The sequence below is a fragment of the Dendropsophus ebraccatus genome, chromosome 13 (assembly GCF_027789765.1).
Source record: "Dendropsophus ebraccatus isolate aDenEbr1 chromosome 13, aDenEbr1.pat, whole genome shotgun sequence".
Lineage (NCBI taxonomy): Eukaryota > Metazoa > Chordata > Amphibia > Anura > Hylidae > Dendropsophus > Dendropsophus ebraccatus.
In genome coordinates, this window is record NC_091466.1 from 52240478 (window position 1) to 52256581 (window position 16104).

At 41.6% G+C, this 16104-nt stretch overlaps 1 protein-coding gene across 3 annotated transcripts in view; it reads right to left on the bottom strand.

The window, feature by feature from the left end:
* Positions 1–349: 349 nt before the first annotated feature.
* The window catches only part of MIPOL1 (mirror-image polydactyly 1), a 253339-nt gene continuing 237584 nt past the window's right edge, over positions 350–16104 (bottom strand). For all 3 annotated transcript variants that reach the window (XM_069951321.1, XM_069951319.1, XM_069951320.1), the window contains one exon: positions 350–1206. In XM_069951321.1, coding sequence (XP_069807422.1) covers positions 1140–1206 — 67 coding nt within the window. In that variant the 3' untranslated portion in view covers positions 350–1139. The remainder of the gene's footprint in view (positions 1207–16104) is intronic.

The following is a 16104-nucleotide window of genomic DNA, read 5'->3' on the forward strand; positions in this document are numbered from 1 at the left end:
GTGACCTATATAGACGTTATATTTACTCATATTTACTCTTGAACTAAATAAATATATTTTGGGAGTGTTTCCTTTAATATACAATCCATGAATGTAAACTATTAGGGAGTGATCACATTGGGTAATCCGTGCGGATAACATTTGTGGATTCCGCCGCTTGTCCCCGGGTGCTCCCACTTGACTCCCCGCTGTGCCACAGACTCCATTCTAGGCTCAGGCAGATTCCGCTGTTTGCCTAAAGAATAGACATTTTAATTCTTTAGGCGGATGGTGGAATCTGCCTGGGCCTAGAATGGCGTCTGTGGGACTAGTAGAGTGCCAAGCAGGGGTGAGCGGCGGAATAAAATGTTCTGCTTGAAATTCTTTGCCTATACAGCTGTGGCGGAATTCAAGCGGAATTAAAGCTCCATTGACTTCTATAGGATTTCACTAGCGGAATCTGCCCAAAGAATTGACATGTCAATTCTTTGGGCGGAAAGTGGATCCACGGCAGAAAATTCTGCTGTGTGAACAACAGAGCGGAAATGCCATTGCACACAATGGGACATTGCTCGGTTTATATTTTACGGGCGGAATTTCAAGCAGAATCCGAAGGAAATTAAGTGAGGATTCTGCTTCAAACTCCTTGCCTCAACATGCACATACCCTTAGCTGATAAACCTTCCCACAAGACACAATCAGAAGGTTCAACGGCACTTACTAAGAGGCATCACAAAGTTTCAATCAGAATTAAAGAAGGTAGCTCCTCTCTTTTGAGAGCCGAAACCCATTTGACAGAGCTAAGAACAGCTTATTGTACACTTCCAAGTCCTTGACCTAATAGTTAATAGAATATAGAGCACATAAAGCCGTCAACCGCTTAAGTATTTTTACTGATGAGGGCATTTTACTAAGGAAGGACTGTGGTCTGGCAGTGGTGCCCAGGCTCATCTTAGATATTCATCATTTTCCTGGAATGTCCAAAATTTCTTCATAGCAGTTTGGCCCACACTGAGAAGAAATACAGCTTTGGTCTTGGTTGTAGGCCAGTGGACTGAATATAAGAATGAATGAAGTTATGGTGCTGAGATACAGTATGATAAGTCTCTCCTCTATATATTAATGTAGTCAGACTGCTCCCCCGAGGGCATCCTGCTTAGTTAAATCATTGTTCGAACAGATCCAGCTCCAACCTTTTTCCGTAGGACATCAACCAGACGCTCCAATCTGTTAAAAGGAAGAGAATAAATAGATATATATCAATTAAAATGACAAATATATTACAGGAGAAAGAGACACATGTGTTGGGCTACTGCTGGTAGAAAATATTACATCTACAAGAGAAAAGAATCTCGACAGAAGGAAGGGCAACATTTTCTAACATTTCCTTATGGAATATTTCCACTTTGTGCTAAGACTCCAAGATGTATATGAGAGCAGATTTCCTGTAAGATGTATAAGGGACCGGAGCTGGTGCTTGGCTTCTATGGACAGCGCTCATTAGAATGAGCCCTCTCAGTGCAGCTTGTCTTCTTTGGTTTACTTGTTCCTTAGGCATTACAAGAAGTTTATATTACCGCTGCCATGGTAGCAAGGAAAAGCAAGACCTAATTTTCCATCATTCCTGTAATTAAAATCACCAAGTGTCAAGAGGGTTATTGCTTGCACATCGACCAAAACCGCAGCAGATATGAGAGAACCAGAGAGCTGACAAAAAGTTAGAAAAAACTAAAAAATAAACAGAACGGCATTGTCACAACCAACTAGAAAGAAAAATTTAAGTGACTCTGTACCCACAATCTGACCCCCCCAAACTGCTTGTACCTTCAGATAGCTGCTCTTAATCCAAGATCTGTCCTGTGGTCCGTTCGGCAGGTGATGCAGTTATTGTCCTAATATACTTTAAATTTGAAGCCTGTGCCAAACTTTGCACCACCCCTCCGTCCCTCCTCCTCACCCTCTTTAGCATTAGGAATAGTACTGGAACATTTTCTCCATGTTGAACATTGCACAGGTCCTTAATAAAGATGAGCGAACCTGGAGCATGCTCGAGTCCATCCGAACCCGAACTTTCGGCATTTGATTAGCGGTGGTTGCTAAGGTTGGATAAAGCCCTAAAGCTATGTGGAAAACATGGATATAGTCATTGGCTGTATCCATGTTTTCCAGACAATCTTAGAGCTTTGTCCAACTTCAGCAGCCCCGGGTTCGGGTTCAGATGGACTCGAACCCGAACCCGGTTCGCTCATCTCTAAACCTTAACGGTCCAGCCCATGTGCCGGGCTGCGACAGGTGGGGAATAGCTGGCAATCTGCTTGGAGCATTCCTAATGATGAAGAGGGTGGGGAGGAGGGACAGAGAGGTTGTGCACAGTTAGGGCACAGATACTCCTGTTTGGCATGGGCTTCAAATTTAAAAGTATTTTTTTTAGGACAATAACTGCATCACCTGCCGAACGGACCGCAGGACAGATCTTGGTTTAAAAGCAGCTATCCGAAGGTACAAGTAGTTTGGGGGGGGTCAGATTGTGGGTACAGAGTCGCTTTAAAGGGGTTGTCAGGCAGGGGACTTTTTAGCTATAGGCCCAGGGAGGGGGTGAGGCAAAATAATAAACTACACTCATCCTACTGGCTACTGCTTCCAGGCTTTGCAGATATGACGGTGCAGGTCCACCCAATCAGTCAGCAGCTGCAACAGTGCCCCCCTTAGTCACTGATTGGCTGGGCAGGCCTGCTATGTCACAACCCCAGAACCTGGATGATCCAAAGCGGGAATTGAGCTGTGCAATACCAGCAATGTGGGAGCCATGGTGACTGTCCTTTTTTTTTATTTTCAATCTCCCCTCCCTGGGCATATAGCAAAAAAGTCCCCTGTACGGACAACCCTTTTATAAGTGGAACTGCTTCCAAGGCAAATTATTCTGGCTGTACACATTGGCCCAATTTTATACATCTGAACAAAAATCAGACATATTTGTGTCTACAACAGACAGCAATCATTCATGGTTCAGCTTTTGCTGTTTTATTTGTTTAGGTTAGGCAGATGGTCAAACTATTTCTATGGTGGGAGCAGGAATAGTGTAACCAATGTGTTACCTTACTGCTTTAACTTGAAGCTGGCACTTGCCCTTTGAGTTACTGCCAGTGCATGGGCATGGCCCTTACGGGGCAAACCAGAAATTGCAGACATGGAGGAGGAAGCAGTACAAAGCTTGAGGTGGATGCGTGGACCAGCCGTTGCGGTTGCAGAGCAGTAATTGAAGCACAGTGACGATTAGAGATGAGCGAACCACGAGCATGCTCGAGTCGATCCGAACCCGAACTTTCGGCATTTGATTAGCGGTGGCTGCTGAAGTTGGATAAAGCCCTAAGGCAAGTGAAAAACATGGATATAGTCATTGGCTGTATCCATGTTTTCCAGACAACCTTAGAGCTTTATCCAAGTTCAGCAGCCCCAGCTAATCAAATACCGAACGTTCGGGTTGAATGCTGGAACAAGCCACACGCTGGCAGATACCAGCCACCAATGTTACAGATATGTAGCGGTCAGATACTAATGTGCAATCTCTGTCTTCTCTTATAGAACATTAATGAGGGTTCTGGTCAAAAATCTTCTAGTCTATGGCTTTTCTTGTCAGCAATAAATACTGTATACCCTCTAAAAAAATTCAAATAAATTTTATATATATATATATATATATATATATATATATATATATATATATATAATATAGAGATATAGAGAGAGAGAGAGAGAGAGAGAGAGAGAGAGCATTCAACCTATATGATTAAAGCCAATAGGCCCAAAAAGTCCCTCTAAATCTAGTAGCTTAAGTGTTTTACAAAGGAGCAGATTGAACTATTGAACTATTATCCAGACATCCTACCTCAGTACAATCCATTTTTTAAAGAGTCGCCAATCTCATACGGGAGAAAGCCATGAGGCCATTTCATGTACGTTAAATACAAAAAATATACTTATTTTCCATATTTTATTTTTAGGTTGAGAAACAATAGGGTTTACCTGGCAGGTGAAAACATTTTATATGTTGTTGCAAGTATATAGACGATAACAAAGAGACTATGCTTACCTCTCCACGCTCCTCTGGTATCCTCCTGTGGTGTCTGCAGCTGATGCCACTTATGAGACCAACTCCTCTCGGGAGTGACAACCTGCTTAGCCAATCATTGCCCGAGAAACCGCCACGGCTAGTAATTGGTGTACCAGCCTGTCACACTCGAGACAAGTTTGTCTTGGAAGTGGGAGGAAGTGCAGTGGGGGATCCAGAGACACTGCAGAAGGACACCAGGGGATCGTGGAGAAGTAAGCATAGGCTCTTTGTGTTATTTTCTTACGCCGGATAACCACTATAATACTGAAAGTATGTCCTTATGATCTGGTGGCCAAAACCCTACATTTCTACTGATGGACTAACTAAAGGGCCTACAGGGCTTTGAAGATCACGGGGGCCCCTCAAACCAAAAAGATGTAGATATATATGTCCTTTCAATGACAACATTGTACCTGGGAGGAATTAGAAGGGGAATATGTTTCACCAGAATCCCTTCTCATCCTTCCGACCTATAATCATGCAGTTATACCTGTTAGCTACAAAATTTTGGAAAACATGGCCTGTGCTTTATGTCTCAGTTTACAGCAGGGTATTGCTTAGACCAACAAAACAAATTGCACCATCCTTCCATCCTTTTTCTCTGACAAGCAGTGTGCATTATGGCTTATACAAGGCTAATGGAGGATGTGCACTTGGGCATGACATTTCTCCAAAACCGGTTGAGTCACTTTCACTGTGGTTAATGGAACTACATAGCATCGCCTGAGGCCATCGAGAAGTGTCCGGGATACAGGGAGGATATGCACAAAGCCGGCAGCAATATGTAGATATGCTTCTGCACATAATACCATTTGCTCAGTCAATGCCAGGGAAAAAAATTTAAGTAAAACAAAAAAAAAAAAAGGTAAAGTCTAATAGTTCTTCAGATTTACATGAGGTGCATTTGAAATGGACTCTTTATGTGCCTTGCATCATTCACCTTGTGTTTCTTCTTCCTTGGTAACTAGCATGTCAAACCTTAGAAGACTGAGCGTACAAATGCTGAGGGAACCGTAGAGAACTTTTTTTTTTTTTTTTTTTTGGTGTCTGAGGTCCTGAGTCTGACAAGAGCAAATAGAGACACATTCCAAAAATATTTACCCTGTATCGCAGACACATGTGTCAGATAGGAGCCGGGGGGGTCACCAAGTCATACCGAAAGGCATGACAAAGGAATTTTTCCTCCTTGACAATATGTAACGGTCAATGGAGCAGGTTGCATTTTGTTAATAGGGCACACCTGCTATACAACGTAAGAGTAGGCAGCAAATGCTTCTTTTTCTGTAAAGTGGCCCCTATAGAAATTGGCAACTGCTAATATTCTACATCATGTACTAAACCACCATGCAAAGGCTGCCACCATACAGTGACCATATAGTGGTAAGATACCAGATCTATTCAGGTGGTCTACAGAGTATAGATGTGAATATTGTATAGAAGTTATTACAAGCAAAGCACATAACCGTACTTTCCAGTGACTTCTTGGTGACATCTTCCTTCTCTTCTCTATCCAGCCTCAGTTTCCAAGGCCATAGGCCCAAGGAAATTTGGGACCAGGCATTGTCCATATATATTGGTGTGCTCTTACGTTAGCCTTATGTAACTCTGTAAGTACACAGTATGTGTTGTATTGGTTGTATACTAGGCACTTTATCATAGCATACTGCATCTGCATTAACATTTCTTTGACCATTATGATACATTTTTAACAATGCTTTCAATGGTTTTGATGGAGAGGGGTCACAATAAAGATATATTTAATTAGATATGAGTGATACTATCTTCTTTGGTACCATAGGGTATTTGTAGTTTTTTTTTCCATGACCTTTTTCTCCTGATGATTAGAGAGTTTGCTGTCCAGACATCTTTTTGGCTATTTGCTTCTGCAGCCCATCTTAAAGGGGTTATCCAGCGCTACAAAAACATGGCCACTTTTTCCCCTCTCTTGTCTGCAAATTGGGTGGGGTTTCAAACTCAGTTCCATTGAAGTAAATGGAGTTTAATTGCAAACCACTCCTGAACTGGAGACAAGAGGGTGAAGAGTGGCCATGTTTTTGTAGCGCTGGATAGCCCCTTTAAGAACAACAAGGAAAAGATACTCTTATGCTACTCCTGTTACATTACTAAGGCTACAGTTCTGCTTAATGCCACCATATACAATAATGCTAAACAACTTCAGGTCTCAGAAAAGGCAGTAGAAGTACTTGGTGGTGGACCATTATCAGACCATGAGTAAGTGGAACCGCATGAAACACGCAGGTCTTATCATGAAGCACTTTAGTGTTTAATGCTTGAGTTTTAACTGCTGACATTCTCGACCCAACTCCACCACCAAGTAATTCAGCTTTTTCCTGCATCCAAGCATCAGGCCAACACCTAGAAGTTCGTGCACCGCTTGTTTGGTTCAACTGTTGCTGTGGATCTACTATTTTCAGGGTAAGCTGTATCTTCAACTTTTTTTTTATCTCAGAAAACACCCCATAATTTGTTCAGACACCAGGCCCCTACATTTTTTATTTTTAATCAAGACCCCAAAATCATTTCAGACCCCAAATTAAATCCCATAATTAACTCAGATACTAAACTAGCCTCCTGGATTATGTCAGGCTAAATAATTACTTCAAACCTCAGACAAGGCCCCCGTAATTCAGATACTAAACTAGACTCTTAAATTATTCAAGACTCCAGATCAAATTCCGTAGGGCTGGGTTTAGACTATGGAATCCGCCCGAGAGGTGCGCGGCCGCGAGCGGGTATGAGCAATGGAATCCGCTGGAATTTATCCATGCGGATTCTGTAGTGTGAACCCACCCTTATACAGATATTAAATCAGACTTCTAAATTATTTCAGACCCCAGACCAAACCCCCTGTATTATTTCATATCCCAGACCAGGGATAATTTTCTTATCCATTATCTGGTGCATGAGGGAAATGAGAGGACTTTTCTGACATCAATGGTCTGTGAGAACAAATACATGTACAGTGCCCTGAGCACAAATCCTAGATGCCATTAGCATGGGCTACAATAGTCTTTGTTGGCAGTTTGCTCAGCACTTTACAAAAGGACAACCTTATGGATCTCTGTGTTCACATTACAGTATGATATCTGTACAGATGATCCGGACTGGAGTTATATTAATTAACAGGAGCCATAGGGCAAATGAATGACTAATCTTAAGGTCTAGGTTATTTCCATAGAAATTAAAGTGGAGAAGCCTCTAGCAGTAACAGTTTATACAAATATTTTGAGCAGCGCATGCAAATGACGTGACATCACTGGCGCTGGGACAGAAGCAGTCTTCCCTAAGTCTTATAAGAAAGCCTAACCAAAAAAAATATGTATCCACAGTCTCAGGCAAAAATAGCCCATCTGGTATAGTCTTGTTTGTTTTAGATTGTAGTTGTTCTGGTCTTCTGGACTCCCCTTTCGTAAGATGAATGTAAGTAAGCAAATAAAAAAAAGCTATGGACCACAGATAATATGTTGGTGGCCTAGATATCTCCTAGATAGCTTTGAAAGGTCTCAATAGAACTTAGAGAAAGGTTATCTGAACCAGAGACCGATCCAATGTGTATGTGGGCCTTCCGACTCCCCCCGACACATGATGTTAGAGAACAGAAGCATTGGGCATGTTGATGTTTTAAAACCTGATGCTTTACGGAATGGACCTCTGTTAGTGCATCCCACAAATCAGTTTTTGTTTTTTGTTTTTTAGAAACACAACCTTTCAACCTGTGACTTATTTTTTTACGGAAATATGTATGGCAAAAAGTTACAGAAAATAGCGGATCCCATTGATTTTTTCATCTGTGGCAAAACTACGATTCTACTTCCAGGCATGATGGATATTGCAGTTTGAGGTGAGGTTCACACGACGTGAAAGACCGGCCGTCTGTGACCTGGCCAGGTTACAGAATGGCCGGTGTCAGTGAAGATCATCAGCACCGGCCGGATGGACTTCCTATTTGTTGAATTAGGACGCAGGCAATTCACCGTTGTGTGGACTGACAGGTCTGTGCGGACACTATTCAATGAATAGTGCCCGCACAAAACTGACATGTCAGTTTTTCGTGCAGCCGGGTTGGAATCTAGGCTGGAGTGTATACCATGTGTGTATACATTACGGCTGAGATTCCCCTAACTTCTATGGCAATTTATCTTTTGTATTAATCACGGCCGTTGTTGCAAATCGGCAACAACGGCCATGGTTAATACAAAAGATACGTTGTGTAAACATAGCCTGAAACTGGTTAGTTATAGCCTAATGAGAAACAACTATGAATGTTATAATTCACTGACTTCAAGCAGATATCTGGTGAATACTTACTTTTCGACTTTGAGGATGGGTTCACACTGAGGAATTCTCGCGGAATTGATCCGAGGAATTCTGTCGGCTGTACACGCACACGGCCGCGCGCCTTTCCTCCAGCTCCATAGACACCATTCTATGGGCCCGCTTATTACACATTCCGCCGAAAGAATTAACGTGTCAATTCTTTCGGCGGAATCAGACAGCCCATAGAATGGTGTCTTATGGAGCCGGCGAAAAGGCGCGCGGCCACAGCGGATCAGTGTGAACCCACCCTGAAGGTGCATCTTCTACTTGAAATTTCACATTCGCTGGCAGGTCTCTACATACACTGACCTTCTTTATGAGGTTTCCAGCAGCTAAAATCCATTTCTCATCATACAAAGAAGAGGTAACAGAAGTTTTTTTTACTCCCCCCCCCCGAAACTCTGAGAAAATCTATATGACAGCTAAGGCATCTTGACATTTAGCAATAAGGTTAAATTACATTTAACAAATAGAAATGCAGCAAAGATCACAGCCATCTGAGACTCCGGAGAAGTCTGCCAAGTTTTACAAACTTCCCATCTACTTTGAGCAGATTAGTTTTCTTAAAGTCAAACTCCCATTGAAAGTCGACCAAGGGCCCCGCATGCCTCTGCATGTACCTACGTTTCATGTATAGAAATAAAATAAAAAAAAGTACAAACCATTAAACCTCATTACAGCACCCGGCCCAAAAAATGTCAATTTTTTTTTTCTTTTGGCTTTTGCCGTTTCTTAATCTCCGTTACGCTTCACTGCAAATTCCATCAGTGCCTTTTCTGTCCCTGTGCTTTTAATCCATTTTTTCAACACATGAGTTTTCATATAATTTTTTTTTTTTTATTTCTTCAACCTTTAAGCGATTATAATTTTATTTTAAGATACAGTATTCTTCACTGAGTGTTTTTACTGATTTAATAGAACTGTAGCAAAAGAAAAAAAATGAAGTTAAAATATAGTCCTTAGGGTAACGTATGTGAGGTTAAATAATCCCTATGATTTGCATTAGATTAGCATTTCATCTAAATCCCTGGATAATATGGGCCCTTAAGCCTTCCTTTTTTGACAAATTCTATATAGGCATTTTTTAGCTATACCTGGTCCTGGGGATGCTTGTTGACAACCATTATGGCTAATACCAAACCTCTTTTTATAGATGTGGGTTCCCATTTTTCTCCTTGTTGTAAAATTACAAAGGACGCAACTTTGCAAATGGTTTTAGAGTCATTTTGTGAACGCAGTGCCCATGCAGATCTATGTGGCGCTATGGTAACAAATGACTCTATGGGTCACACTACCCTTCCTACATTTTGGAGGTAAACAAGAACTAAGGGACAGATTAAATGAAATTTGGCTGCTGGATAAGACTACATAGGATTTGTTTGTAGTCTGTTACCATGGAGACACATAGGTCTGCATAGGAGCTATAGAAAAAGGTTTAATAAACACTATTTGCAAAGCTGCTTAATTTTTCATCACTGCGAAATGGAACAATTGTCAGGGAATGCAATATATGTGTACAGTTCATTTTCTTTGCAGATGTGGAGTACTCTACTAAGGTGATTGCTAAATAGTATTTTCTACTACAAACTATCTTAAAGGAAATTTATTACCTAGATTTCTTTTAACTATTTAGTGTCAGACTGAAACATGTTTTTTTCTTTACTGTTTTAATTTTATTTTTCGTACATGATTATAAAGGTAGCCATCTTGCCTAAACAGTTTTTAACAGCATTTAGTAACATGCTTTACTGCAAGCCTTATGGACACAGACACAATAACCTAGACACAGGTAACCTCTTTGACCTTGTGGAATGGGGATTCTGAGCTGCTATTGTTTTTGCCATCTACTGGCTGTACAGATTACTTTCCATAAGCCCCCTACTTATTATTACAGCCAGAATCCTGCAGTAACAGGAAGTCTCAGCATGGTTTATCCCTAGTGGCCAGAATAAACACAAAGATTTCAGGATTGTTTTATAATATAGATAGTAAAATGGAAAAAAAAAATCCTGAAAATTCTGTTTACCATAAAAAATTAATTCAAAGGAGAAGTCCGTTGATTTCTTAAAGTCAGAAGCCTGCAGGGGGATATTGATTACAAGTAGGAACTTACCTGCCTCTGTGCCTGCGGTGAGCGGCTGGAGCAGCAGCGGGACCCCTGCCGGAAGTCATTTTTCCCTGAGTTGTCATGACGTCATGACTCTAGGGGAAATGCCTGTCCCGGCTGATGGACTGGCCGCTCGGCCAATCAGTGACTGGAGTGGCGTCCCATCCCAGTCACTGACTGAGCGGCCAGTCCATCAGCAGGGTCGTGACGTGGACACCCCAGAGATCCTGGAGCCTGCCGGGGATCCTGCAGCTGTTCCCGCCACTCCCCACAGGCACGGGGAGAAGTAAATTGTTACTTGTAATCAATTTCCCCCCTCCCCCTGCTGGCTTTTAGAAATTGCCGGACTTCTCCCTTTGGGTAACTCACTATACATGCTGACCCAATAACTTAAGTACCGGCTTCTCCTATATTAACATATATATTATTACTCTGGGATATAACTGTAATACAGATAATTATGAGATGATACATATGCGGATAATAAAATATTCAAAACATAAGCACCGGATGAATGTATGCCAACCTATTTGCATGACACTGTTCCTCCTATGGTAATCTGTATATACAGTAGTGCCCAAGGAAGATTTACAGTCTTGGAATCCCACAAGGACAGATAGATGGGGAGGAGAAAATAGTCAAACGATACAATACTATGCAAACACAAGAGCCCAAGGCATTTGGTAAGTTTGCCAAGAAAAAGAATAGAACGCTTGTATGTCACATTAACACAAAAATACATCTCCCACTCAAAATCCCACATCAGTCAGATATGCCACCCAGGTATAGCAGTGCAGTAACTACTATAGAAATTAGATATTAAAACCATTAAGAAAAATCAGAGCTAGATAAGGTGCTATACACACTGGTGTCAGGGTGCCATGATGGGTCCAGTATGATCCACGTGTACTTATAATGACCTATAAAAAAAAAACTAAAAGAGGAAATCTGCAATTATGTTTTCCATAAGTGTATAATCTTATGATCACTGAAATAGATTTGTGTGTGACCTGGGGTTGTAACTACCTATTATCTATTTTAGCGGTAGCCATTAAACTAGCCTCCAGATAGGCTATCGATATTGGTGAAGGTCCGAATCCTGACACCCCTGCCAATCAGCTGCTTGCCCTTGCATGTACCATACTAAAAATGACGCGCATAAGAATGATACTGAGTTAAAGTGTCACTATCGTTATAACTTTTAACATCTAAATCAACAGATGTAAAATAAAGCACGTTTGCAATATACATTTTTTTTTTCTTTTTTTTTTTTTTTTAATTATGCTGTAAAACTAAGCTGAATTTACCAGAAATCCAGGTCTAGTCTCCTGAAGGCAGATTTGTAGACTTGTGCTGGTTGAAAAAAAAGAGACTAAACATAGGAATTCCGTCCAGAGAGTCACGGCTCAATGTGTTAATCAATCACATGACTGCCTTCTCTCTGTGAGCGCCCAGATGGCCTGGGATACACTGGACTTCCTGTTTTCTGACTGTTTGAGAAAAAAACCCCAGAAAGTCAGAAAACAGGAAGTGCCGTGTTTTTCATGATAACTAAAAAAAACAATGTAAATTAGTAACTTTTGCTGACAGCCCCCACTTTGGGTCGCCTATATTCTGTGACTCACTGCATTCATTATGGGCACAATAAATAAATAATAAGACTATAAGAAATCATGCAGCTCACAATGGAAGACATCTACTATAGAAATGATTACATGCCAGTATATTGGATGAAATGCGATGGAACCTGTGGCATAGATAGAAGACCAAGTAGGGTGTTGGTTTCACCAATGATAGGAGTCAGGCCTACAGTAGGTATACTTCCACCCCCATAGCCAGCCAATTCCTAAACTAATTTCTCTATAATTTCCGTTCCTCTTAAGAGGGAAAGACTGTACAGATTTTAGCCAAATATGAAGGGCACTCACTATAAAAACTGTAACTTTATTGATAAAAATTCATAAAAAACGCTGTGCAGGGTAAAACCGGCGGCAGAGATGCCAGTATTTCAAGGCAGTATATTATGCCTTCAGATATTGGAGTCTCCCCTGTCTGCTTTACCCTGCATGGCATTTTTTAATGATTTTTTTTCAATAAAGTTAGTTTTTATGGTGAGTGTCCTTCACATTTTCTATTTTTCTATACATAAAAATTTAAGATGCTTCTGTCCTAAAGAAAGCACCCCATTTCTATGTGGCAAACTCTGAAACATTAGTATAAATTAGACTATATGAGTTATGCAATGGTGCCAATCGCTATTTATACTTATTGAACTGTATAATGGGATTGTTTGCCTTTGTTATGTCCACCCTTTTGTTATCACTTCTACTGGAATTGAGCCAGTTGGTAGAGATGCCATTATAATGGTACATATGTCCATCCCGCAAACCCAATTAACATCTACATTTGGGTAGGTTTGGGGCATTTGTAAGACCTATATCTGGCAGCTAGATCACCCTTTGTGAGGGATATGTGCCTACAGCCTGTACACTTCACTAAGCTGACACATACAGACTATACTTGAAACAAGCAGAATGTTTTATAAGCCAACAGGATCAGGGGTGACAAGTCGGGCCCGTGGTTAGAGTTTGCTTATAAGTCGTTTACAGCTGGAAGTTTACACATTACAACACAGTACTATTGATTTATCAGTAGCAAAATATACGGAGCATACTTGGGTAAACTCCACAGAGGGAAACGGTCGGGAGGTGATTGTTGTGGAATATTTCAGACACAAAGCGAGTGTCTGGCAGAGGGAAATAGCTGTAAAGTCAAGACTAATATTTAGTAAGACCAAAAGCACAAACAAATTAGGTCTAGCGATCGTAGGCTTCATCCAGAATTAAAAAAGCATATTGACATAGTATTTCAAAGTATACAGCGGCCTCTCTACTGTAAACTGCTCACTTACAGATTAGAAAAGGAATATGTATTCATAAAAAGCAGAAAGACTCTGCCTCGATCCGTGGCTTAAAGAAACAACAGCTCTTTCTCCCACGTGTTTACTAAGCAAATGGAGATGCGGTGACAGATTTGGGTAAAAAGAAGTTACAGAGCATAATAGATTCTGTAATTTACTTACTCTGTATATTGTACAACACAATGGTTCTACATCCAGTTTTTACAGTGATCTATTGCTGCAAAGCAAAATGTTTAAGACATGAACATGACCCATTTCTTTTAGACCTGGACTCTTTAAGGACAGTGACAGTGACCACCGCGGCACCTGCAGAAGCTCAGACATTTATTTTATAATACAATGTACACTTATCCCTCTTCAGAGGCGTAACTAAAAGTGTCTGGGCCCCATCGCAAACTTTTGATTGGGGCCCTACCCCCTTGTTCTTGCTGAACAAGCCTAACTAACTTAGCTGGCACATCTACTGTTCAGGGCGCTTAGTAATCTACGGGACAGAGCACACACTTTCCCACAATTCCCCCCTGTTAGCATGTGCAGTGAAGACCAACTGCCAATAGTAATATGACATCAGGAGATTGCAGTTCAAAGGCAGGTCGTAGCCAAGGTCAAAACAATGCAGGCATGTGGGGGATTAGTAATTTCACATAATGCATCAGTTTAGGGTCCATTTACACAGAAAGATTATCTGACAGATTATCTGCTAAAGATTTGAAGCCAAAGCCAGAAACAGACTATAAACAGAGATCAGGTCATAAAGGAAAGCCTGAAATTTCTCCTATTTTCAAATCCATTCCTGGCTTTGGCTTCAAATCTTTGTCAGATAATCTTTCTTTGTAAACGGACCCTTACGGCCCTATTACACCAACAGATTATCTGACAGATTTTTTTAAAGCCAAAGCCAGGAATGGATTTAAAAAGAGGAGAAATCTCGGTCTTTCCTTTATTACATGTTTTCTGTTTACAGTCCATTCCCGGCTTTGGCTCAAAAAAATCTGTCAGATAATCTGCTGGTGTAATAGGGCCCTTAGCCATATTTATCATAGTGGGGCAACCGCTTTGAGTCCCAGGGACTTGATTTTTAAGTGCCAGGGCATTTTGGGATGGAAATGGCAGAAAAATAAACTATTTAAAAAAAACTCCAAAAATGCTTAAATAAAAAAAAAAAATCTGAAAAAGCTGTTTAGCATGTGTCGTAACAGAAGGAGAGGGGTAGTAAGAGGCTACCATTAGAACTACACAGCTTCTGTCCCAGTGTTTCATAGTATCTGAGAGAAGCCCTGGATATAGTTCTTTACCCCTTAGGAAGTGCTCACACGTAACGGATCCGCAGAGGATTTAACACTGCAAATTTGCAGCGAGATCAGCTGCAGATCCCTGTCCTGTACACTCTATGGCCAGACAAACCCGCAGCGGGATGGACATCCCGCTGTATGTCAGCAGCCCGCCCCATTAACCCCCCCTGCCGCCGCTCAGCCAATCAGTGCGCTGCTGGGGTGCAGCGCACTTATTGGCCGAGCGGGATGGGCCGGGAACCTCTAAAGCAAGCCGGAGCGCGGAAAAGGTGATGGAGCACGTCGGCGGGGGGGTTAACGGGGCGGGCTGCTGTCATACAGCGGGATGTCCATCCCGCTGCAAGTTTGTCTGCCCACAAAGTGTACAGGGCAGTGATTCGCGGCGGATCTCGCTGCGGAACCATTACGTGTGAAGTCATCCCAAAGCTAGGTTGGATGGGATGACACACATTTTTAGTGGTCAGAATACCCTTTTAAAGCTAAAATTTTATATGCTTTTACCAGATATGTGTATCAAGCAATAGAAAGCTCTTGGCAAGGCTGGTGGATATAAAGCAAACAAACATCACGATACCTGGAATTTCTCTTTCCAGTTAGAGATCAATTCACGTTTCCTATTAATGCCAAAGAAACCCAATGCCATCCCAGCCATCGCTATAGCTACACGGGTAACCTTTCACCTTCACATTAGTATCATAAGGACTATGATTTGGTGACTATATAGACCCTTCAAATAATGTCTTGGAACATATGGAGGTCCCACAATTTAGTTATCCTACTTCTCATAAACAGACAAGAGGCACTTTCCTCTAAGTGGGCACATTGTTCCGTTCATGCCATACTCAAGAGAGATTGATGGAGGACGAGGCAGAATGTGACTCTGCTGACTGCCGGGTGAACTGAAAAGAGTTTTGTGTACTCTCTGCTCGGCTCTATGATAATCCTGGTACTTCACAGATCCCTCATCCCTCTCGCACCCCAGTGCTAAATTCTTTGTGCTTTCTATGAGCTTCCTACACTGATTCTTCTCAGCAGCAACATACTTGTCACAGCTGTGTTAGGAAAAGGTAACCAGGTTTTAACCTGCCTCCCCCACTTGATGTGCATTTGCCAAGCTGTATGCACTTCACACTCAGCTGACGTGTCTCGCAGTCACTATTCTTCTGTCCTCTATGGAAGAAGCGCCCTCGAAACAGATGTTTCTGTGTGTTTGTGCATCTCGGGTCTAAAGGCATGAGCTTGGGGTATAAAAGGCAGCGACTCTTGTGTGTGTCTTACTGTCCTGTGAATTTGATGGTGGGTGGGCTTTGTTTTACTGTGTGTGTTTTAAGGTCCCATAGAACGTACAATACCCTAT